Source organism: Schistocerca serialis, chromosome 11, assembly GCF_023864345.2.
Source record: "Schistocerca serialis cubense isolate TAMUIC-IGC-003099 chromosome 11, iqSchSeri2.2, whole genome shotgun sequence".
NCBI lineage: Eukaryota > Metazoa > Arthropoda > Insecta > Orthoptera > Acrididae > Schistocerca > Schistocerca serialis.
The window spans coordinates 102,953,443-102,978,420 of NC_064648.1; the positions used below are offsets into that span (position 1 = coordinate 102,953,443).

Here is a 24,978-nt window from a genome sequence, read left to right on the forward strand (position 1 = left end):
GTGTGTTGGTTAGGAGGAGGGCAGTTGAGGGCCTGCAATGTCACCAGAGCTACACCTAAAGATACGATCTGGGGTGTGACTTCGTAACATAGCAGGAGCATCTGTGATTATCTCTTTCACTCTCACTGCAAATTTGTTTGTCAATCTGGCGATTCGACCTGGTGTACTGCCATCTGTGAACAGCTTTCCACAGGTGTTTTCCAACTGGATAACACTCGCTCACATACTACTGTCGTACCCCGACGTGCCGTATAGAGTCTATCTCCGATGAAATGCACACTGGACATTATCGGACGACAAATCCAGTGTCATCTACAAACAGCATTAAAGTGCGCATTATTTACGATGGCGGCCGAGTTTATGTTCATTCTGCACATCTGACGTCACAAAACACAGTCAGCCAATGAACAGAGAACGACGTTGCCAGAGCTCGACTGCAGTGCAGAGCATGAACGAGTGTCTTCAGTTTTAGAAACTGTACCACCGGAAATGCATATCCTCCTATTTCCATCTATTGTACTATATTTTTTTTTCCTTATTTTGTTACCTGAAGATATGACATTTGTGTGTCTCTATATATTGTAATTGTTTTATTATTTGTGTATATATATATGTTGATGTATAATTGGTTTGTTTTGTAAATAGTATTTGTATTTTCACGCTGGGTCTTGCCTAGGGAAAACTATGCTATCGAACGAATACATCGATAGGTCATGTGGAGAACCAAAGTGTTTAGGATCTTTGGTAGTGTTAGCTCTGCCGCGTAGAGTGCAGGCAGAGCAGAGCAGAGAGAGTCTGGCTGGGGTGCTGCAGTGGAGCAGGTGTGTTGTGTGAAGCTCCCGCGAGTTGCCGCGCTTTCGGGGTTTGGCAGCATGTAATTGCGCTCGACGTGCGATGATAGTTTCTGACAGGGTGTCGCGGACAGGAGTGTTAGCTGGCAAACATCAAGAGCCCGTTTCAGCTGGAGACCGTGTCGAGAAGAAGGCGAGTCAACATCCAGCTTCTGCAACAGCGACGGCCGACAATGAATGACTGTCGCCACCTCCTCGATCGACGACTTCAAACCTTCAATCAACAAACAAGGAAGAGTAAAAGCACGTTAAGTTTTAGAACTGTATGGCAGACCTCAGCTTTTCAAACTGTTAAATTTTTCTCACTAAATTACAGCAACGTAGCATGAACCTTTGTTGCTCATTGTCTCAATTGCATTACCAAGCAGGGTCCCTTCCTTTTCCGGAATGAACCCGAGTGTCATTGAAATTCAAACGCCAGCATTAAAGTAATATCATTCGATTTCACTGCTTTAATTTCAAAGTTCAGTTAAGGTATTCATAGCTGGCTACAATATTTAGATTACACAAGCACAAATTAAGAGTGCGAGTTTTGTTACCGTATCTTAGCTTACCTGTGACTGCAGCTCAGCTTGGTACGTACTAAATTTTACTATTGTTAATTGTTCAGAATCATTTAATTCAAGTTCAAAGTTAAATCTCTTATTTCTAAATTGCTTAGATTCAAGTAGCTTTTGAAATGATTGTTGAGGTAGCCCAAGACTAACCGTATTTTACTTAATTTCGATGTGCTTCAGAAACAAAGCTCACTATTAATTTCAGTCACTGAATTAACGTTCAATTTTCTGGTTTTATTAATTCTTTTGCTAAATTAAGTCAGAGTGTAGCGAAATTTATTACTTCTGACAAACTTTCCCTTTTCACACTACACGTGTCAACCTTCAGTTGCCACGCTTCTAGTGCTAGTTATATGTGTAATAACCTTTCTTTTTCAGCTACTATAGTAATTGTCCATAGGACTGGCGACCGTAATTTCCCCCAAATCTCAAATATCTAATTACCGCTAGTTAATTGTTAACGTAACGGCCGCACATTTACTTTCTTTATTAACTTTACCCCTTTTCAAAATTAATTTCCACCAGTTTCATTTGCATTTTTCCTTTCATTTAGATGTAACCCTTTCCTCCCTCTTTACCAACAGATTAACTTCGGTGACGCTTGCTTTTCCCAAATTTCCATTAGGTACACGCGGTTTAATTTTTCTCTGTCATTAAGGTTGATAAGTGAGGGGGGAGGTTACAAAACGTTCAATCACAAATAAAGTAATTGAACAAAAGCAGTGTCTTGATAGCAGACTTTCTTTTGTAGAAAGTTTGGAAAAGGCATTCTTCATACCAATTGCTTCATATTCTATTAATTAATTAAACGAAACAAGCAATAAGCCTCCTAATTCAGGCGATAGCAAGGAAAGGTGTTTGTATCATTCTCACTAACCGCTTTTTCGCAATAAAGAACAGTGGTAATTGTTTATTTCCTATTGTACTTCGACGAAACGTGAGTAATTGATAGTCATACCAACAGTGTTTGTCGGTACTCTGCGTCATATTTTAAAGTCCTCCAGGAGATCTATTGAATGACAAGCTGCGATAGCATAATGGTTAAAGTATCTTGTTGCTAAGTGATAGGTTCTGAGTTGAAACTGTGTTCGGTGCTTAATACTTTCTTTATTTAAAAACAATATCGAAATGTCTTACTTCATGAATTTTACTAGTTTGAATGCAATTTTGTTAAATTTCTAGTGGCAACTAAAATCGACCATATGGAAAGTATACGCAATGGACTTTTACCTCTGCAAACTCTTCAAAATTTCATGCAATGGTTTACTACATCTAATGCTGCACAATAACTGTGTTGAACTTCGAAACAAAATTAAGTCATTTATGGGGGGAAGGTATCAGTCAAGAAGATGTGTAAAAATAAAAATTTTGGGACAAATAGTTTTTGTGAAATCGAATGATAAAGTGTGTCAAAGCAGTTGAAACACCATGTGTCTGCACAGGTGAGAAGTGCAGTGATGACAAAATCGTGCACATCACAGAATGCGGGAAGCACGTCTCTGTAGCAGCGAAAGGGTTAATGCGGCCGTGGCGGCTTTACTTCATAAACTGCGTGCTCCCCCCTAAACGTAAGTTTGCGAACTATGCTATACTATGGCGCTGCTTCTCTTGGCGCGTACAACTGGCAACGTAGCAATCTCCCGCATCTGGGCGGGCATGCGTGAACCGCCAAGATAGAAGAATTGAACTATAGGAGTCCCTGTATTCACCGACCAAGTGCAACAGGCGTGGAATTCCATCACACAAGCTGCCATCCTGCACCTATACGATAGAACGCATGCACGTTTGCGTGCTCACATTCGACATTCTGGTGATTACACCTGTTATTAATGTACCTGCATTTCATGTTTACAGTCTCTTATCTCGTGCTTACATTAACGTGTGATCTTGTAATGTTAATCACTTAAATATGGTACCTAGACAAATGTATTCCAAAAATTTCATTGCCCTACATTCATTTTTTTAATGTGACTTTTCTCCCAGCACTGTACTATTTTCACACACTGCCGAATGTAGAGTCATCTCTAACTATAAAATTTTTGAGCACAGTTCTAAAAAAAAAAAACAATGAATTAACCCAAGTCCTTTACTCAAAATTGTCAACTGAATCTGAACATTTTTTACTAGAAGGGTATGTCAAAGCAATAAGAAAGCATATAAACACATCAAAACAAGTTTTGCATCACCTTGGTTCCAAGAGTTCTGGAACCTGTACAGAAAATTGGAACAGAGATCAACATAATCATCATTTCCTCCGTTTTTATTGCTCACGAAAACCACATATTGCATGTTGTACCACCACGCAGCGACACCTTCAGAGGTGGTGGTCCAGATTGCTGTACACACCGGTACCTCTAATAACCAGTAGCACATGCTCTCGCATTGATGCGTGCCTGTATTCATCGTGGCATACTATCCACAAGTTCGTCAAGGCACTGTCGGTCGAGACTGTCCTACTCGTCAATGGTGGTTCGGCGCAGATCCCTCAGAGTGGTTGGTGGGTCACATCATCCATAAACAGCCCTTTTGATTCTATCCCAGGCATGTTCGATAGGGTTCACGTCTGGAGAACATGCTGGCCACTCTAGTCGAGCAATGTCGTTACCTGAAGTAAGTCATTCACAAGATGTGTGTAATGGGGGTGCAAATTGTCATCCGTGAAGACAAATGCCTCTCCAATATCCTGCCGGTACAGTTGCACTATCGGTCACAGGATGGCATTCACGTATCGTACAGGCATTACGGTGCCTCCCGTGACCACCAGCAGGGAATGTCGGCCCCACATAATGCCACCGCGAAACAGCAGGGAACCTCCACCTTGCTGCACTCTCTGGACAGTGTGTCTAAGGCGTTCAGCCTGACCGGGTTGCCTATAAACACGACTCTGACGATTGTCCGGTTGAAGGCATACGTGACACTCATTGGTGGAGAGAACGTGATGCCAATCCTGAGCAGTCCAATAGGCATGTTGTTGGGCTCACCTGCACCATGCTGCACGGTGTCGTGGTGCAAAGATGGACCTCGCCATGTACGTCGGAAGTGAAGTTGCGCATCATGCAGCCTATTGCGCACAGTTTGAGTTGTGACACGACGTCCTGTGGCTGCACGAAAAGCACTGTTCAACACGGTGGCGTTGCTGTCAGGGTTCCTCCGAGCCATAATCCGTAGGTAGCAGTCATCCACTGCAGTAGTAGCCCTGGGGCGGCCTGAGCGAGGCATGTAATTGATAGTTCCTGTATCTCCGTATTTCCTCCACGTCTCAATAACATTGCTTTTTGTTCACTCCGAGATGCACGGACACTTCCCTTGTTGAGAGCCCTTCCTGCCCCAAAGTAACAATGCAGATTCACACGCAATCGAACCACGGTACGAGCATCTAGGCACGGTTGAACTACAGACAACATTAGCCGTGAACCTTTTTCCTGGTGGAATGACTGGAACTGATCGGCTGTCAGACCCCTAGGTCTAATAGGCATTGCTCGTGCACTGTTGTTTACATCTTTGAGCGGGTTTAGTGACATCTCTGAACAGTCAAGGGGACTGTGTCTGTGATACAATATCCACAGTCAACATCTATCTTCAGAAGTACTGGGAACTGGGGTTATGCAGAACTTTTTTGATGTGTGTATTTTTATGAATATAAAATGTTAATAAAATTACAGCATAATAGTTCCAGACATGTGGTACTTCATCAAGATTTCTAGGAATCTGATGGCTATAAATTCACACGAGTGCCAATAAGCACCGCCACCAGCTTTGAGAGAAACACTGTAGGACCAGCAGACGGGACTCACTTGAGTATGAAGAAGGCGGGGCGCCACGGCTCGTCCTCGGAGGCGCGCGCCATCAGGTATCCCTGTCGCTGCGGGCCCAGCGGGGTCGAGGGGGGGCTCAGCTGCTCGTCCTGGACGCGTACCAGCGCATAGTGCACCATCTCCTCCACCTGCGGCACACCCACCGACTCTGACAACTGTACGAGCAAAGGAAATGCTGCCGTGTGGCTACTAAAGTTATTCTATAGGCAAACAATTATCAAAGTGTTACAGCTTTGTTTGCAATGCAACTACAATCACTTAAATAACAACTCAAGTTATTACATCAAAAAACAGGAAAAGTTAAAGTGTCCACACCTGAGTCATACAACATCAGATTACATCGTATTCTGTGGATCCTGCAGAACGTGGTCTGACAGGTGTTAAAGAAAACAATCTACGAGGAGCATTCGACAATTAATGCAACAAATTCTTGGTCTGAAAGTGGTTTAGTCAGGATCCCAATACACCATACCGTATTTACTCGAATCTAAGCTGCACTTTTCTTCTGGTTTTTGTAATGCAAAAAACAGCCTGCCGCTTAGAATCGAGTGCAAAGTAAGCGGAAGTTCTGAAAAATGTTGCTAGGTGCCACCACAACTAACTTCTGCTGTCGAATACATGTAGCGCTACACAGGCATGCTTTGTAGGCACAAAGATAAATACTGGTGCCAAAACCTCTGCGTCAGCAAATAAATTAAAAAAAAAAAAGTGGAAGAGGAACTTTTTCTCCGCCCCGAGTTTCGACCACTGCATTTTCATACATTATCTAACGAAGTAAATACAAATTCCGTATTGTTCATATTCCAATGTAGCAGCATTTCAATGTATTACGAAAACCCGACTGGCAAGACTATTTGGGATGTTTGTCAATATGGCCAACTCTATGTTCTGAATTTTTTCCTACCTGTGAGAAGAGATGGTTGCTAATAGGAACTTTTATGAATTGTGAATGACATGCAGTATTCTCTTCACCATAAGAATAATACAAATATTTTGCCATGTATTCTTTCGTTTTTGCTGCTATCTCATTTCAATCCTGTATGCCTAATAAACTACGAAACCAGTGTGAGACAACAGCAAACACGGAAGAATATACATATCATGTCATGTTTATATTTGTATTATTCTTATGCCTAATAGTGATACAGTCAGAAATGAAGCACGGCAATTGACTAGATTTTTAAATATAAGATGACTCTAATTTCTGTGCAGAATGTAATGTACAAAAGAGGCGTCTGCAAAGATTTTCAAACGGAGAAAAATTTTCGCTAAAATCTCGTTCAGAACATCTCCTATCATACGCAGTCTATTATTTGGTTCTTGTTGATCATTATCAAAGAAATCAGCAGGGTAAGTAACAACAAATAGCAGTCTCTTGCCATTGTTTCGCTAACGAGACGATTCCTCTCATTTTTTAAAAAAACTGTAAACGGCGGTAGTGCGCACAAAAGCAAGCCATGCCGCGAGCGGCGACAGGCCGTAAACACTCATTGTCAGAATGTGACAAACAATGTATGACACAGTACAATAATGCATTTTCAGCTTAGAGTGACGTAAACACCTATAACAAAGAGAACGGCGCTTAAGAGATCAAAGAAAAATAAGCAATCAATTCAAACCAGACGAAGCACGTGAAAAAGGTAGGGTCCCGTATAAATATGGACGGAGCGCCTGACGCATGGCAGTGGCTACCTGGTAAAGCTGAACTGCTAAGCTTACGACTTGAACCAAACTACTGTAGTTGTATCGTCATTCATTCGACCTAAATTGTGCCTCATATTACAATGGGCCAGCTTTGTTTTGATTTGGAGGTGCGGCTTAAAACTTCTCTCTCCCCTTGAACTTCGAGTCTCAAATTTCAGGTACGGCTTAGATTCGGGAAAATTTTTTTTCCTCAACTTCGAGTCTCATTTTTCAGGTGCGGCTTAGATTCGAGTGCGGCTTAGATTCGAGTAAATATGGTAATATTCCTCTTCTTTTCACTACAAAACGCTATTCTTCAACATAATCTCTGTCCAATGTGACAGCCTTATGCCACCTAACTGGGAGGGTCTGTATGTTCACACGGTACCACTGCACCGGTCAAAGTCGGAGCCGATATCTTCCTGCATCGATAACCTCTCCATCACCCGTGTGCCGTTTCCTGCGGAGTGCATCCTTTGTTGGGCCAAACAGATGGAAGTTGGAAGTTGCACAATCTGGGCTGTAGGGGTGACGAGGAAAACTGTCCGATGAAGTTTTGTGGTGCGCACACTCGTGTGAGACCTCGTGCTGTCGTGGAGGAGAAGATGTTCAGTCGCAATTTCACAGTGACAAACATGCTTGAGTCGATTTCTCAGTTTCCTGACGGTAGCACATTACACTTCTGAGTGAATCGTTGCACCGTGAGGGGGGCATCAAACAGAATAACCCCTTCAGAGGCCGAGATGACTGACACCACAACTTTATTATCTGAGGATATGGCTTTCAAAGTTTTCTTCAGAGAGGAGGTTGTGGGGCAGCACACTTTAGATTGCTGTTTTGTTTCGGGTTTGAACTAATGAACCCACGTTTAGATGTCTGTGACAATGTTCGATATAAAACTGTCACGATCAGCCTCATAGCGTGCAAGCAACTCCGCACAGGATGTCCTCCGTTGCTCTTTATGACCTTCTGTTAGGGAATCAGCTAATATGAGACTGTCTCTTCGTTCCAACTTTCCAGGAGTCACAGTCGTGTGTGGCCAGCTGGTACACGGGGGATCGGATAGGTCTGCACGACTCCGTTGCCACGGTGACAGAAGAGTCGCTCGACGACTCGTCGTGCGTTTGTCAGTCAGGTCTCTGTATAAATTCTGGAAGCACGTAAGAATCTCTGTAATGCTCTGGTTTTCCACCAAATGAAACTCGATGACACCTCTCCGCTTGGAATGAACTCCTGTTAAGGACACCATTTTGAAGACTACGTATAGTGCAGCTACCTATTGCAAATTCATGAAACTATAGGGGCTGAACTGGGAATATCCCACAACAAACTATGTAGTTTTTCAGTAGAAACTCTCGTAGGAAAAAAAGTTGCATTGGCTCACTTATTGAACTCCACTCGTATCCCCGAGAAGTTGAACAGTCATTACAGCATTCCGACAACTCTTTACACACACTTCATGACAATGTGAAAAAATAGTACCATGTATCACTGTTACTTTGAAGTGTAGTGCATAATTCAGCACAGGTTACTTAGCCTGCCATTTCTGATGTGTAACTTACTTTTTGAGGTCCGCTGATATTAAAGGCAACTGTCTCACAGTTGGTATGCATGTGACAGCATACACTGCCTAATACATTCTAAAATACTGCAACCCCCCGCCCCCCCAAAAAAAAAAAAAAATTCTGGGGCTCATCCTCAAGTTCTATTGGTGACAGAAAGGTAGGGTCAAAAGTCCTCAGGTGAGAGACCATATGTATGCCTGACAGATGGACTGTCTTACTGTAACTATCCTACAATACAGGGTCAAATTTTGAATATTACTCGTGTCCTCTAGCTTAGGCACATGGAGCAAATCAGTTGGTTTGTTTTGCATTAGATGTGGTCCACAGTTCCCCTTAAGGAGCTCATGGAGGCACCATTTAGTTCACGGGTGGTTCCTGAGGAAACCTGATAAACGTGCTTTTGGGTATCAAAACTGAGCTGCAGATTCCACAATAAATATGCACAGCACGTAGCTAAAATTTTTGTAATATATTCCTCAGATCTCAATCTGAAACTTTGAACATTTTAATGATACCTTTATTCATCTCTGAGATGCAGAGGTTCAACGTTACCTTACATGTACATATAAAATATGTGTGTAAATTCCAATGTAAGACGAAATCCAAATAATAAATAACTGCACCAAATTGCTAAAATTTTAATGAGATAATATCTATCTCTAAATATTTATCTAGAAGTGCCATCTTCCTATTTTCAAAAATCTTTATCTGTTATCAAGAACACCTCAAAGACCTGGTTTTTGGATACCAAGACCAAGCCTTGGATTCCAAGACAGCTATCTGCAGCAAGTGGCTGTAATTTTTACAATATATTGCCGGGACCCCAATATCTAACAATGTTGAAAATTTTCTTGATATCTTTGTCAGTTTCTGAGATAAAAAGTTTCAGAGTTAGCCTGCTTGCACATGTAGAATTTACATGTAAAAAACAGTGTGAATGAAAATGTAGTTTATAAAGTGATGTAGCATGGAGAAATATGCTTAAAAGTGTCTCCATGTTCTGAGCATCCCATGGTATAGTACTGAAACACAGGAAATTTTTTTGTGCATGTAAAATTCACTCTGAGGTGTAAAATTAGTTTCGCATTCTTTCAATTTCATACAACTAAAAACTATCAAAGTTTTACTGACTCACAAAGCTCTTTTCATATAAGCAACATGTCTTGCTGTACCAGTGGAAAGACAGGAACTGGCAGAAAATGTTCCTATCGCAGCATGAAAAAGGCAAATATGCTCCTCTCTATTACAAGACTGACTGAACAGTGGGGTACCAACTGCCTCATTCTACCTTCTTCAGCCTACATTATGTGATCAAAAGTATCCAGACACCCTCAAAACCATATATTTTCCATACTAGGTGCATTGTGCTGCCACCTACTGCCAGGTACTCCATATCAGCAACCTCAGTAGTCGTTAGACATTGTGAGACAGCACAATGGTGCACTCTGTGGAACTTACAGACTTCGAATGTGGTCAGGTGATAGGGTGTCACTTGTGTCATATGTCTGTATGCGAAATTTCCACTCTCATAAATATCCTAGATCCACTGTTTCTGATGTGATAGTGAAGTCGAAATGTGAAGGGACACGTACAGCAAAAGAGCATACAGTCGACCCTGTCTGTTGACTGACAGAGACCCCCGACAGCTGAAGAAGGTCCTAACTTGTAATAGGAAGACATCTATCCAGACCATCAAATACGAATTCCATACTTCGTCAGGATCCACTGCAAGTTCTATGACAGTTGGGCAGGAGATGAGAAAACTTGGATTTCATGGTCGAGCGGCTGTTCATAAGCCACACATCACACCGGTAAATGCCAAACGACACCTGACTCGATGGAAGGAGCATAAACATTGGATGATTGGACAGTGGAAAAATGTTGTGTGGAGTGACAAATCACGGTACACAATGTGGCGATCTAATGGTAGGGTATGGATACAGCAAATGCCCAGTGAACGTCATCTGCCAGTGTGTGTAGTGCCAACAGTAAAATTTGGAGGCGGTGGTGGTATGGTGTGTTGTGGTCATGTTTTTCATGGAAGGGGCTTACACCCCTTGTTGTTTTGCGTGGCACTATCACAGCACAGGCCTACATTGATGTTGTAAGTACCTTCTCGCTTCCACTGTTGAAGGGCAATTCGGGGATTGGGATTGCAATTGCATCTTTCAACACGATCGAGCACCTGTTCATAACAGACAGCCTGTGTCAGAGAGGTTACATGACAATAACATCCCTGTAATGGACAGGCCTGCACAGAGTCCTGATCTGAATCCTATAGAACACCTTTGAGATGTTTTGGAATGCTGACTTCGTGCCAGGCATCACCAACCGACATCGATACTTCTCCTTAGTGCAGCACTCCGTGGAGAATGGGCTGCCATTCCCCAAGAAACCTTCCAGCAAGTGATTGAACGTATGCCTGCGAGAGTGGAAGCTATCATCAAGGTTAAGGGTGGGCCAACACCATATTCAATTCCAGCATTACCGATGGAGTGCACCGTGGACTTTTAAGTCATTTTCAGCCAGGTGTCTGTATACTTATGATCACACAGTGTATAAAGATTTTTCAAAAACATTTAACATGCAAACATATTTGTGCTTTTTCATGCAGAGAGAAAAGGAGAAAGTGGTCGTAGGAAAGTGACAGAAAAGTAATAATTACCGGAAGATGATATACAGTGGTTATGGTAAAGAAGGAGCGAAGGAGACAATGAGATTGAGAGAGAAAGAGAGGGACACAGTGGCAGTGGAACAGAGCTGGGAAAGGAATGAAGGAGACACTGCGGGGGAAGGGGGGGGGGGGGGGATGAACAGAAAGAGAAAGAGAAAGAGAAAGTGGAAGTGGGAGTGAGTGAGAGACAGTAATAATGAGAGACAGTCTTTGGCAATGGCAATGGGGAAGGAAGAGATAGTGACCGTGAGAAGAGGGAGCAGCAATGGGAATAATGAATGAGACAGCAGCAGTAAGAGAGAGCAAAAGAGAGACTTTGACAGTGAGTGGAGTGGTAGAAGAAGAGAATGAAGGAGACTGTGGCTGTAGGACAGAAGACTGTAACAGTTAGAGAGAGACAAAGATATGTTGACAATAAGTTGGGCTGAATGAGTGACTGAGAATGTGGAAGTGGAAGTGGATTTCCAGTGAAGGACTAGTGATGTGAGGGTGATACAGTAAGGGGAGTTTGTGAGCGTTTGATGTGAGCTGCACATTAAAAAAAGAGTGCGGGTATATTTGCACGTCAAAATTTTTGGAAAAATTTGTAAAGATACTGACGACGGTAGAATGAGGAAGCCGGTACCCAGAGTCTTTTAATAATCGGAAGCACATTCGTCTTTTTTGTGCTCAGATGTTTCGCCAGTCACGAGGAACGATCCAAAACTGTCGATCGTTGCCACTAGACTTTTGTAAACTCAAAGGAAGATGAGTTGACCACAAATAATGTGAAGTCAGTAGTCCCATTAGTTTTGTGTGGGAATTTTTTATGCAACATATTTTAGAGGAAGAACACAAAATTCATATTTTGTGTACAAGAAAGGTAAACACGCCAAGTTGGCAAACTGCCTCTTATAGAAGAATGAAAACAATTCAGATACCCTGCGTAAAAGGACCCACAAAATTCCCCTGAAATACAAAGAAATTGTACCACTATATATGAATGTGTTACAACTAATAATGAATTTTGTAAATTAATTGTTGACCTATGTCTCTCTCGACTTTTCGCTCTCAGATATCGTGGTGTAGTGCTAAAGGGCATCCCTGGAAACTGAGAGGTCGGGGGATTGAGAGCCTCCACCTCTTGTGGACAATGTGAGGAGTTGCCAGGAATAACATGTGGTTCAGATTCCGTGTCAAATTGCAGGTCCCTTTCCCCAGTTGAATAACTGTGGTAGATAAGAAACATGCAAGTCATGTGGTAGATAAGAAACACGAAATTGTGCAGTAGATTAGAGACACCCGAGTCACTGAAGTGGCATCCAATTGAAGACCTCGCACCTGGCCATTTTTATTACTCTTTACCTTTTCCCGTTTTTGAGAAACGAGCTCTCACCTTTCCTGTTTCTCATTTCTAGTTGCAATGAAAATGAAAATATTATTATTATTATTATTATTAAGCATTACAATCCATGAAGGCTTTTTGCTGCAGAATGGACAATGTTGAACCACTTTGCTCTGTCTTTACAAGTAATTTGCCACTGTCTGTCATGTCCTAGTTTTCTGAGATCGTCTTGAATATTGTCCAAGTATCTCATGCGTGGGCGTCCAAGAGGTCGTCTTCCGGTGGGAATCTCTTCAGTCACTTTCTTGATGGTCCTGTTTGGTGGTGCTCTGATGACATGCCCTATCCATTTCAGTCTTTTGGCTTTAATTTTGGCCACTATATCGGAGTCTTTATATAATTTGTAAATTTCATTGTTATTTAGCAATCTCCATTCATCACTGATCCTATCTCTTATGGGTCCAAATATTTTTCTCAAAATTTTTCGTTCAAATACTCTTAATCTGTTTTCCTCTTTTTTTGTGAGAGTCCAGGTTTCAGATCCATAGGTGAGTACTGGTATAATCAATGATTTGTATACTTGTAGTTTGGTGTTCCTAGAAATTAACTTGCTTTTGAAAACTGTCAAGAGACTATAGTAGCATTTGTTAGCCTTCTGAATTCGTGATTCTATTTCAATTTTTATGGAGTTGTCAGAGGTTACTATTGTACCAAGGTAATTAAATTCATTTGTCTTTGTGAAAGCTGTGTTATTAATTTGCAGTACATTATTATTTGATGGATAGCGGGATAAGATAAAGTACATTGTTTTGTCTGTATTCAGCTGGAGGCCTGTGCCATTTGTGGCTTTAATTAATTGTGCTGTAAGAAGCTTCAAATCATTCTCACTGTCAGATAATAATGCAATGTCATCAGCGTATGCTACAATGTTAATTTTGCTTTCCAGTTGTGCTCCAATTTGTAGTAGCTTTACTTTTTGGATTATTCTATTGATTACTATGTTAAAAAGAACTGGTGAGAGTGAATCCCCTTGTTTGACTCCAGTTTTAACCTCAAAGTCTTCAGAAAGTTTGCCAGCTACTTTTATTTTGTATTTTGAGTTTAAAGTGCAAGATTTTATTAAATTTATCAATTTGTTAGGGATGCCAATCTGCCTCATGCACTTCCATAAATATTCCCTGTTGATACTGTCAAAAGCTTTTTTAAAATCAATGAAAAGCATATGTACATTTTGATTGAATTCATATTTCTTTTCACCCAACATCCTTAGGACATATATATTGTCAATAGTCGATCTGTTAGGTCTAAATCCACATTGGGCATCATCTAGGGAGTCTTCAACGTAAGGGCTTATCCTTGCTAACAGTATATTTGTCAGAATTTTATATGTTGTGTTTAGTAACGCAATTCCTCTGTAGTTTGAACAATTTGTTGGGTCCCCCTTCTTGTATATAGGGCACACAACTACTTCTTTCCAATCATGTGGGACCTGTTCCTGCTTCCAGATGTTGGTGATGATTTTGTGTAAGCAGTTTACAAAAGGAAATTTACTGAGCTTCCATATATCTGTGTCTATACCATCACTTCCAGGAGCTTTATGTCTCTTCAGCTTCTTGATGCTTTCTTTAATTTCTGCTAAGCTGGGCTCTTCGTCCGATGGGTCAGCAGTAAGATATTCATTGTCATCTTCCTGAGAGACGCTTATAGTTGGAGCATTTAGTAACTCATTAAAATATTCCTTCCATCTGTTAGCAATGTCACTTCTTTCTGTTAGCAAGGAGCCATCTGGGTCTGTTATGAACTGTCCATAATTTTTTATATTCCCACTTTTAAACATATTTATGCTCTTGAAAAATCCTCTGGAGTCTGTGGTACGGTCATTCTCAGCTCTTTTTAATTTGTAATTCATAAAATCCCTTTTCTTTTTCCTAATGAGTTTCCTGGCAAGTTTCTGTTTCTCTTCAAAAATAAGTTTGTTTTGTGTTATTGGTTTTTGTAGGAATTTTTCCCTTGCTAATTTTCTATCTTCGATAGCGTTCGAGCACTCGGCATCAAACCAGGGGTTCTTAGTTGTAGTAAAATGTCCCAAAACTGAGGTAGTTGCTCGTGTGATATTTTCTTTCAGAGCGTTCCAGGCTTGATTAGTATCTTCATTGTTAATTTTACTTTCCACTTCAGGTTTGTGTGTTTCTAATTCTCTAATGTACTGGTTGAGAATGTTTGGGTTTTTCAGTTTCATTGTATTAAACCTAGGAACACCGTTTAATTTAGACCATTTATGTCTTGAGAGTGAGATCTTGAACTTGGCTTTTACAAGAAAGTGATCCGAATCACAGTCTGCTCCCCTTTGACTTCTGATATCATGTATGCATTTATGATGTTGTTTTTCGATTAATACATGATCAATTTGATTTTTTGTGATGCCATCTCTTGAAGCCCATGTTTGTTTATGTATATCTTTATGTGCAAAATATGTACTTTTGATCAACATGTTTTTGGAAGTGGCAAAGCTAATAAGTTTTGTTCCGTTTTCATTACTCTGCTGATGTAGACTATGAGGTCCAATTATAGGTTTATAATGATTTTCATGTCCTAACTTGGCATTGAAATCTCCTAGAATTATTTTAATTGAATTTTTCGAGAATGTATCATATACCTGTTCCAATTTGTTGTAAAATTCTTCTTTAATATTGTCCTCTTTATCCTCTGTTGGAGCATGGCAATTTATAACATTTAAAGTCTTATATTTGCATTGAATCGTAATGTGAGATATCCTTTCATTCACTGCCTCAAATTTCCTAATAAAAGGTAACAATTTGTTGTTTATTATAAATCCTGTCCCTAGTGCATGTATTTGTGTATCATTTCCCCCATACATTATTGTATACTTATTTTTGTTTATACTTCCATTACCCGTCCATCTGGTTTCTTGTACTGCAACTAAATCCATTTTATACCTTTCAAGTTCCTGTATGACATTTATCAGTGATCCTGATCTATAGAGACTTAATACATTCCATGTTCCCATATTCATAACCTTTAAATTTTGCAAGTTCGTCATCAAGTTTGGTGGCCCAGCATTCTTGTCATTCTGATTCGTAGCAATCCATTTTCTCCTACAGGATCCTGTGATAGGGTCGCTGGCCCTAAGCACAACCCCCAACCTGGAGGACCAGGGTCTTGATTTCGGGGATGCCTACCCCTAGATGAAAATATGACAACAATAAATAGCACAATTCCACACCAGAAGATTCTGACATATTGTACAAAAGCCTAAATGTAACAAATAATGTTGAATAATAAGGATGGAAATTGTAAGGGTACAAACCCTCTGCACCAACTTCATAAAATGAGTGAGTCCAGCTGTCGTCTCAGGTCCTATAATTTGATAGTATCAGAAGCTGATGTACAGGTAAGTCCATGATTTTCAGACTCTCCCCAGTGATGCGGCATAGCATTGTATTGACAACATTACGAAGAGGATAGATTGGTACTCACCACATGATGTAGTTTTCAATGTGACAGGGTCAGCAGCTGCGATGAATTTTTTGAACGATTTTGTAATGCCTTCAGCTGCCATTCTCTTTATTTAATGTACAATTGTACAATTTTAGCCTTAGGCAAAAAAAAAAAAAAAAAACTTGAAAATGGCCTAAGGGTAAAACTGTACAATCACACTCGAAATAAAGAGAACGGCAGCTGAAGGTATCACAAAATCATTCAAAATAGTGGAGTGTCTCACAGACAGGCACTACAAAAAGACAGCGAAACAACCCCTAACGTGGTTCAGATTCACTGATGACATCTTCAGGATCTGGATTGAGGCTGAGGACACCCTATCCACATTCCTCGAGGACCACAACACCGTCTCCCCCATTCGTTTCACCTGGTCCTCCTGAACCCGACAACCACCTCCCTCAATGTTGACCTCCACTTCAAAGATAGCTACATCAGTACCTCCATCCATATCAAACCTACCAACCACTAGCAATACCTCCATTCAACTACTGCCACAAGAAGTCCCTAGCATACAGCCTAGCCACACAGACTGCAATTACCCTCCTACCTGTGTACAGAGACAGATCTCCTATGCCTTATCTCTCCAGTCAATTCCCGCCATCCAAAGTCTCAGCACTCGGTCACAGAGGAGCATCGACATTGTGACTCAGCACCACTCGGGACCGGAGCAACTGAATCGTATCGTCTACCTGGGTTTCAGCTACCTCTTGTCGTGCCTTGAAATGAGGAATGTCCTACCCGCTATCCTTCCGACCCCTCCCACAGTGCTATTCTGCCACCCACTGAATCTATGTCATATCCTCATCCGTCCTTACTCCACCTTTGCTCCTAACCGCTTACCTCATGGCTCGTGACCTCCCCTTCTCTCTTTGTTCCGTTTCTTTTGCTGATCTTTCCTCTTATTTCCTCCTTCTTCGTACTGCGGCTACATTCGGGGTTTTAAATGCAGAAATGTGTGTGGTGATTCACGATGTCATAGTGCTGTGAGGGAGCGTCACTCGTGCCTCTGGTTTGAGAAGACTGATGACTGAAGTACGAACATTTCTCAAAAGAAAAACAGGTATGTGCTCTCTTTTCTTTTAAAACTATAAATAGTAGCGTAGCTAGTACTATCTGTCATTCTACTAAACTGAGTGAACATGACACCACTGATGAAGTTTCAACCTCAAAAGAAGTTTATTAATACCAGTTAACTGAAATAAAGAAACTCATCCAATCCTGAAGTCACTCACAGTTAGAGTAATTAGTTTCTGGTGTGTGTGTGTGTGTGTGTGTGTGTGTGTGTGTGTGTGTGTGTGTGTGTGTGTGTGTGTGTGTGTGTAGTGGTCACTGATACTTAAAAGATCATTTCAGTAATTCTATCACTGTCAGTTTATGAGTTACTAAGCAACGTATCAACAAGCTGACTACGCAACGATTAATATCTGTCGTATCCTGACAGTAAATCGCTTCTCGCTTGCTTTAAACATCAATACGATTACTATGCCGCTCATGTAAGTCGTTCATAGTTATTATCAAGCTAATGTCCATAAATTGCATTTAATGTTACTGAATCCTACACGTGACGATAACGCCCGATATCCAACCGCACGTCTTAAACTCCGTGCCGATATTTGAGAATTCTTGTGCAATTTGTTTGCACCAACGTCTGGCCATGGTTCTCTAGAATAATTTTTAAATCAACCCCGGGTTGTAAACTAACAATTATATGCCCATTCGTCAAAGTTACAGGAGATCCCCACTCGACGACTACTCGATCGCACCCTCGAGCAACACGGAAGTTTTTGTTCTTACAAAGAGAAAACATATCATGCGTAATGCAACAACACGATTTGCTAAGTCAAAACATATTTATATCTAGGTCATTAAAACTCATTACCTATTAAATGTAGTACATAATTAAATTCTTTACTCTGCAAATACTCAATAAAATTTAGAAATTAATTACATGTATTAAAAAAAATTCTCAAGTTGATACGATGTCACGGGTCACTAGTTGTTTCGACTCCCCTACACTCGACACAAAATAGATTGTACTATATTGGACATACTCGTGTAATGCTACAGGCTCGTATCCCAATAACAGACCTAGATGCAAGACCTGCCCCATACATTCTCCCACCATCAGCTACTCCAGTCCAGTCACATGCATTACCTATCCCAAAGGCTGGGCTATCTGTGAAAGCAGTCACGTGATCTACAAGCTAAGCTGCAACCACTGTGCTGCACTCTACGTAGGCATGACAAATGACAAGCTGTCTGTCCACACAAATGGCTAATGAAGCAGCCGGATCGTCCAGTTGCTGAGCACACTGCCTGCCACCACATTCCTCACTTCAATGACTGCTTCACGGACTGTGCCATGTGGATTCTTCCTAGCAATGCCAGCTTTTCTGAATTGTGCAGGTTGGAAATCTCCCTGTCATGCGTCCTATGTCCCTGTAACCCTTCTGACCTCAACCTTCGTTAGTCATTGCCATTCCACTTATCACCTTCCCTATTTCCACTCCTGCATTACACTGCCACCAATGCACCCCCCCCCTCCCCCCCGTTGCCCCCCCTCTGCCCGCCATCTAATCTTTCAACTGCACCTAGCTGCCTTACCCTCTCTCCACATCATCCCTGTATGCTCCCTCAAGCAGCACTTTACGGTCCCCCACCCCTACCCTGCTATTCTTACCCCTCCCTGCCCCAGCTGCCTCCTTACCCCCACCACTCAGACTGCTTCTCCCATTGTGCACAGTTATTCGCATTCTGGCCTCAGCAGCCAGAGACAGTGGTCATGTGTGTGCGAGTTGCATTTGCATGAATGTATATAATAGAGGGAAACATTCCATGTGGGAAAAATATATCTAAAAACAAAGATGCTGTAACTTACCAAACGAAAGCTTTGGTATGTTGACAGGACACAATAAAAAACACGCAAACATACACACAAATTTCGAGCTTTCGCAACCCAAGGTTGCTTCATCAGGAAAGAGGGAAGGAGAGGGAAAGACAAAAGGATGTGGGTTTTAAGGGAGAGGGTAAGGAGTCATTCCAGTCCCGGGAGCAGCAAGACTTACCTTAGGGGGGAAAAAAAGGACAGGTATACACTCGCACACACACACATATCCATCTGCACATATACAGACACAGGCAGACATATGTAAAAAAATATGTCTGCCGGTGTCTGTATATGTGTGTGTGTGTGTGTGTGTGTGTGTGTGTGTATATATATATATATACCTGTCCCTTTTCCCCCCTAAGGTAAATCTTTCCGCTCCTGGGATTGGAATGACTCCTTACCCTCTCCCTTAAAACTCACATCCTTTCGTCTTTCCCTCTTTCCTGATGAAGCAACCGTGGGTTGCGAAAGCTTGAAATTTGTGTGTGTGTGTTTGTGTTTGTTATTGTTTCTATCAACGTACCAACGCTTTCGTTTGGTAAGTTACAGAATCTGGGAAAAATATATCTAAAAACAAAGATGGTGTAACTTACCAAACGAAAGCGTTGGCATGTTGATAGACACACAAACACACACACACACACACAAAATTCAAGCTTTCGCAACCAACGGTTGCTTCATCAGGAAAGAGGGAAGGAGAGGGAAAGACGAAAGGATGTGGGTTTTAAGGGAGAGGGTAAGGAGTCATTCCAATCCCGGGAGCGGAAAGACTTACCCTAGAAGGAAAAAAGGACAGGTATACACTCGCGCGCGCACACACACACACACACACACACACACACACACACACACACACACACACACACACATCCATCTGCACATATACAGACACAAGCAGACGTCTACTTCATAAGAAGGCCTTTTGGCTGAAAGCTTACTTATTTAGCTGCCTTTTTGTTGCGTATACTTGTGACTCAGTATATCCACTATAAGGTAAATAGCAATCTATCCTTTTCATAATATTGTTATTATTTGATCCTGGATTTCCCATTGTTTGATTTTGCCACAGCAGTGTATCGTATGCAGCAGACACCTGCCAGTACATAAAGACAACATGGGTGGCAGCGATTTCAGAACTAACTGTTTGAGAATGACCACTGAGTGTGCAATGTCTTAAGCATCAAACAATGTAACTGATTATTATTAATGTCAGAGTCTTATACCAGAGCCATCCAGTTAGTAATATGTCTTATTTTTTTGCTCTTTCATTAAGTTAATAATAGTAAATTTCACGTGCTTCTGCATTCCTGTACAAACATCCTACAATGACAGATGGCAGCATTGTAAAGTTTAGAAAATGGCCAGCATTCACATACAAATAAGACAGTGTCCCGTTATTTAATTTCTTGCTGCAGAACGTGAAATACCCAACTGCATTCATGAAAGGCTGAAGAAGATGTACGAAGATGGTACGGTGGATGTCAACGCTGGCAGAAGACACGTTTGTCACTGCAGTGATGGGCGAACACAGGTGGCTGATGCAGTGTGGGGAAGCCGACCAGCATCCGTCACTAAAGGCTGTGTGATGGCCATTACTTAAAAACTGGGCTACTCCGAAACTCGTGTAAACTGGCTACTGTAAATGTTGAGTGACTAGAATAAAGTGACTTCGCACCATCACGCATGCATCTGTTTCACCAACTGAAATGAACTCATTAGGGTATTACTTTTAAGATGCAGAGACCTCAAACAATTCTGTGTGAGCGTGGCCGAGGAAGCAAGACCATGATTTTTTACCACAAAGGTTTGTGTGTACTCCTTTCAAGGTGGAAAAAACTGTGGAAAAAGGAGGTAGTGATATTGGAAAGTGACAAATTGTGAACAATGTAGCTCTATCCAATGCATATGAAATTTAAAAAAAAAATAGGAGATATCAACAACGTAGGAAAAGACAGATTGCTCTTATCATTAACAAGACACATCAAGTTGCAGACAGGCACAATTAAAAGACACTCAGATACAGCTTTCGGCCACACCCTTCGTCAGTAAACCCCCCCCCCCCACACACACACGCACACATTTCTGCCAACTCCAGAATCTCGGGCCACAAACTCCGGCATCTGGCATCTTTACAGTAGGTAGCAATCTGTTTTTTCCTACATTGTTGATATTCCTACCTGGAGTTTTCAGAGTTTGAAAATAGCAGATATTACTTTCTGCATGACCCTCATATGTTCCATTAAAAAGTTTTATTGTGGTTAATTGAGAGCTTGGGATGAGTACACCTTTACTTTATATTTAGAAGAATTGTAAAAGCAGCAAAAGAATGGCACACAAAATTCACTAACAAACACACAAATAATCCACAGGCAATACTGTCACCTTCAGAAACTCAACTCGGTCTCACAGATGGGGGTCTACAAACTTCCAAAATTAACTTGGTGACAGATCCATAGTAAATTCTTGAAAAAATATGACAATGTTTCGTTGATTTTTTTTAATGTATCAGAATCAGATACTGATGTAAGTGTCTACCTATAAAAACACTCATCCCTTCAGTTTTTTATCAGGATAATGGTGGATTTCTAGCTAAATTCGAAGGAACTGCAGCTATGGATGGAGAATAAGTAGCATTATCTTAAAAAGTAAAACTTCTGCTAGATGGGATGAAATACCCAACAGAGAAAATAAAACAATTTCTAGTATAATATCATGAAGCCTATCCATAATAATTAATCAGGCAATTGAAGATGAATGATATCTCAGACAATCTAAAGTACATAGTAGTTAATACACATTATATAATTGCAGTTCAGAGGAAGGTATAGGGAACTATAAACTTGTACGCCTTCCCTACACCCTTTTCAAAAGTGTTTGGAAAAAATGTTGCAGCTCCTGTACAAAAATTTCATGGAAAAAACATATATCATGCCATTAAATAAGTTTGGCTTCCAGAAGGCAAAAGTATGAAAAATACAATCAACCAATTTATTCAGAAAATTTGTATATCTTTGGATATGTCAAATCCCAAAATGACAAAGGAGATTTCTGTAGCCCCACAAAGGTTTCCACCTGTGTGAACAATCCCCTACTGCTGCATAAATCAGAGTGTTATGGAATCGAGGGCAGTACTTCGAGACTACAGCTGATCAACTCACTGACGTGTACAAGTGTCATCGGGGAACGAGCTGTATTAGACCCTTAATGTGAGTCTTGTCCGCCACTTGTGGTCTCGCGGTAGCGTTCTCGCGTCCCGAGCACGGGGTCCCGGGTTCGATTCCTGGCGGGGTCAGGGATTATCACCTGCCCCGGGATGACTGGGTGTTCTTGTGTCGTCTTCACCATCATCATCATCATCATTCATCCCCATTACGGTTGGAGGAAGGCAACAGCAAACCACCTCCATTAGGACCTTTCCTAGGACGGCAGTACGGGTCTCCTGCATCATTCCCCTACACCTGGGCTTAACAACTGGCTGGTTTTGAGCGCGAGTACTCGCGTCTGCTCAGGCACGTGCTCGCGAGGTCGCGGAGTAGGGAGGGTGGGGAAATGCGCGCACACGTTTGAATGTGATCTCGCGTTCTTAGCAGATTTAACTAGCCATCTGAATGCTTTGAACATTTTACTACAAGGTAAAGATCTGCTAATTACTCATTTCATAGATCGAATACGAGCTTTTAAAATGAAATTGACACTTTGGGTGAGTCAGCTGGAAACAGGAAACCTAGCTCATTTTCCTAAATTATCATCCGTGCAAGATGTTCACAAAGACTGTGAATGTTATTCACATAGTTTAGTTGATCAGCGCTTTCAGGATCTGACAGCACTAGACAGTGATTTTGATCTGTTCTCTCCATATTCAGCGAATATTTAAGAGATTTGTCCTGAGCTGCAGCAAGAAATTATTGACCTGCAGTGTGACAGAGAATACAGAGACAAATTTCAGAACAAGAAAAACATTTTGGAATTCTACAGACACTTCCCTCAGGATACATTTCCTCGTTTGCACAAACTGGCAGCTACAATAATGTCAATGTTCGGTTCCACGTATGTTTGTGAACAACTGTTCTCTGCAATGAAATGTAACAAGACGCGCCTGAGAAACGCATTGTCAGATCGAAATTTAAACTGCACTCTGCGCCTAAAATGCACGAGAACAATTACTCCGAACATAGACGCAACTGTAAAGGGCAAAAAGTAAAAGATAACCGAGAATTCCACACTGCAGTGACACCTTTTATTGTGTAACAGTTCACAAATTAATGCGAATGTAGAGGCATACACTAAGCTAATAAAATTATGTGGCACGTGTACATTCTCCTTTATTTGTTTCATTTGTCGCAGTAATAATTCGTGAGTGATATCCCTGCAGGTGGCCGCGGATTTACATTGACTGGCGGCAGCTGTTATGTGCCCCACGTGACTTTCCCCACTCTCCGCTCTGGTCCGGTAGTGGGGGTAGCGTGCTCGCGCTGCTCTGTGCTCGCGCCTTGTTGCTCACAGCTTGCTCCGTGAGCACGTATGTTATGAAGCCCTGCCCTACACACTGTAAAGAAACACGGGACTTCATTTCCATTCCAATGTGAGTCTTGGCTATGTACGTGTGATGCATGCGGTTGGATGTACCCTTTAAATTGTAAAATGACATGTACTGGAGGCTAGCTGAGTGGATAATGTCTGAAGGTCACAATAAAAATAAAATGAGAAAAAAAGGAAATATAAGACAATAGATACACAATTTCTTGATTGTAAAGACTTTTATCCTATTTACCGATCAATAAAATCTTTCCATTAATTTCTTCATGCATGAGCCTACACCTTTGGCATGGTTTTTTAATTCTTAAGCTATAGCAGGCAAACAAAAGTTTCCGTTTCTCAGCACTGCTGCACTGTATACGCAACACAGTGTGACTCCGATGGAGGTATACGAGCATTGGCATGCAGGCAGCTCATTAGTGTGCATTTGCCTCTTCCTGAAGTGCTTGTAGTAAATGTTGAAATGTTAACTGTGGTAGCATTATTACCAAATGCATCCAAACAGGATTGACATTCTGTTATTGTTTTCTCAGATGCTGACAGACAAATACCAACAGGCACCCGTCAGAGAATGAAGAAAATGTATGGGATAGCACGTTTGTGAAAACCACTGTTGTGGAATGGCGCGCCAAAGGTGCTACTGCTTTACAATAATGCACGTCCCCATACCACGAATGCGGTAATGCAGAAGCTACGCTAACTCTAGTGGGAGACCCGTCCTACAGTCCCAATCTTTCCCTGTGCGATTATCACGCCCCTGGTCGTCTAATGTCGACAATTCCTGTCAAACGAGCATGTGCGGCAGTCCGTTACGGGCAGCAGAACGTGGTGTTTTACCAAAGGGATGTCTTCTACTCAGTGCATCGAAGCGATTGCCTCAAAGCTGATGGCAATTTTGACTGATCGGCCCACTGATTCTGGACTGTACCGTCTTTGAATGGAAAATTTTTGATCCACCGTTGTATTTTAAATATTCAGATTCTTTATAAAAGATGACCTTTATTCGATCATGCAATACATTTCATTATCTGGCAGTAATGCAACAAAGATCATCTCATATAAAGAATTTGAAAGCCTATGGTGGACATTTTAAATGTTGTAGCATTCAATGAAATCATTGTTTATATTTATTTTTCTACGTCTTATTCTTATTCTTCTTCCTTTATGGCTTAAGTGACTTTATCTGTTCCAGTCAACAAGGTCGAGCTATCTCTCCTACAGTCTTCCCTCTGTTTTGGTTTGATCTCCTCCCCCAAGTCAACCAACAAACCAACCGACTGACTGGCCAACCAACCAACCAACCAACCCACGCACCCACCCACCATCTTGCTTGTCTAGTTCTGCAATCGAGAATACTTTTCGGAAGTCGATTTTCATGCATATTACCTACATGATCCCACAATCTGTTTCTGTTTGGAGCTATTTTCTTGGGCACTGAGTTAACCTTTAATTCACTTCTAATGTCTTCATTTCTGAAGTGACCTCCTCTGGTGCATCATTTAACACTACAGAGAAACCTAATTTCCACAGTCTGGAACCTGTTTGTACCCTTCAGCAGGTCTCAGAT

The 24,978-nt window shown here is 41.4% G+C and overlaps 1 protein-coding gene across 1 annotated transcript in view; it reads right to left on the minus strand.

Moving 5' to 3' along the window:
• LOC126427276 (pleckstrin homology domain-containing family M member 2) overlaps positions 1 to 24,978 on the minus strand; it is a 271,933-nt gene that overhangs the window by 74,430 nt on the left and 172,525 nt on the right. The window contains exon 14 of the mRNA XM_050089544.1: positions 5,203 to 5,351. Within this exon, the coding sequence (XP_049945501.1) occupies positions 5,203 to 5,351 (149 nt within the window). The remainder of the gene's footprint in view (positions 1 to 5,202; positions 5,352 to 24,978) is intronic.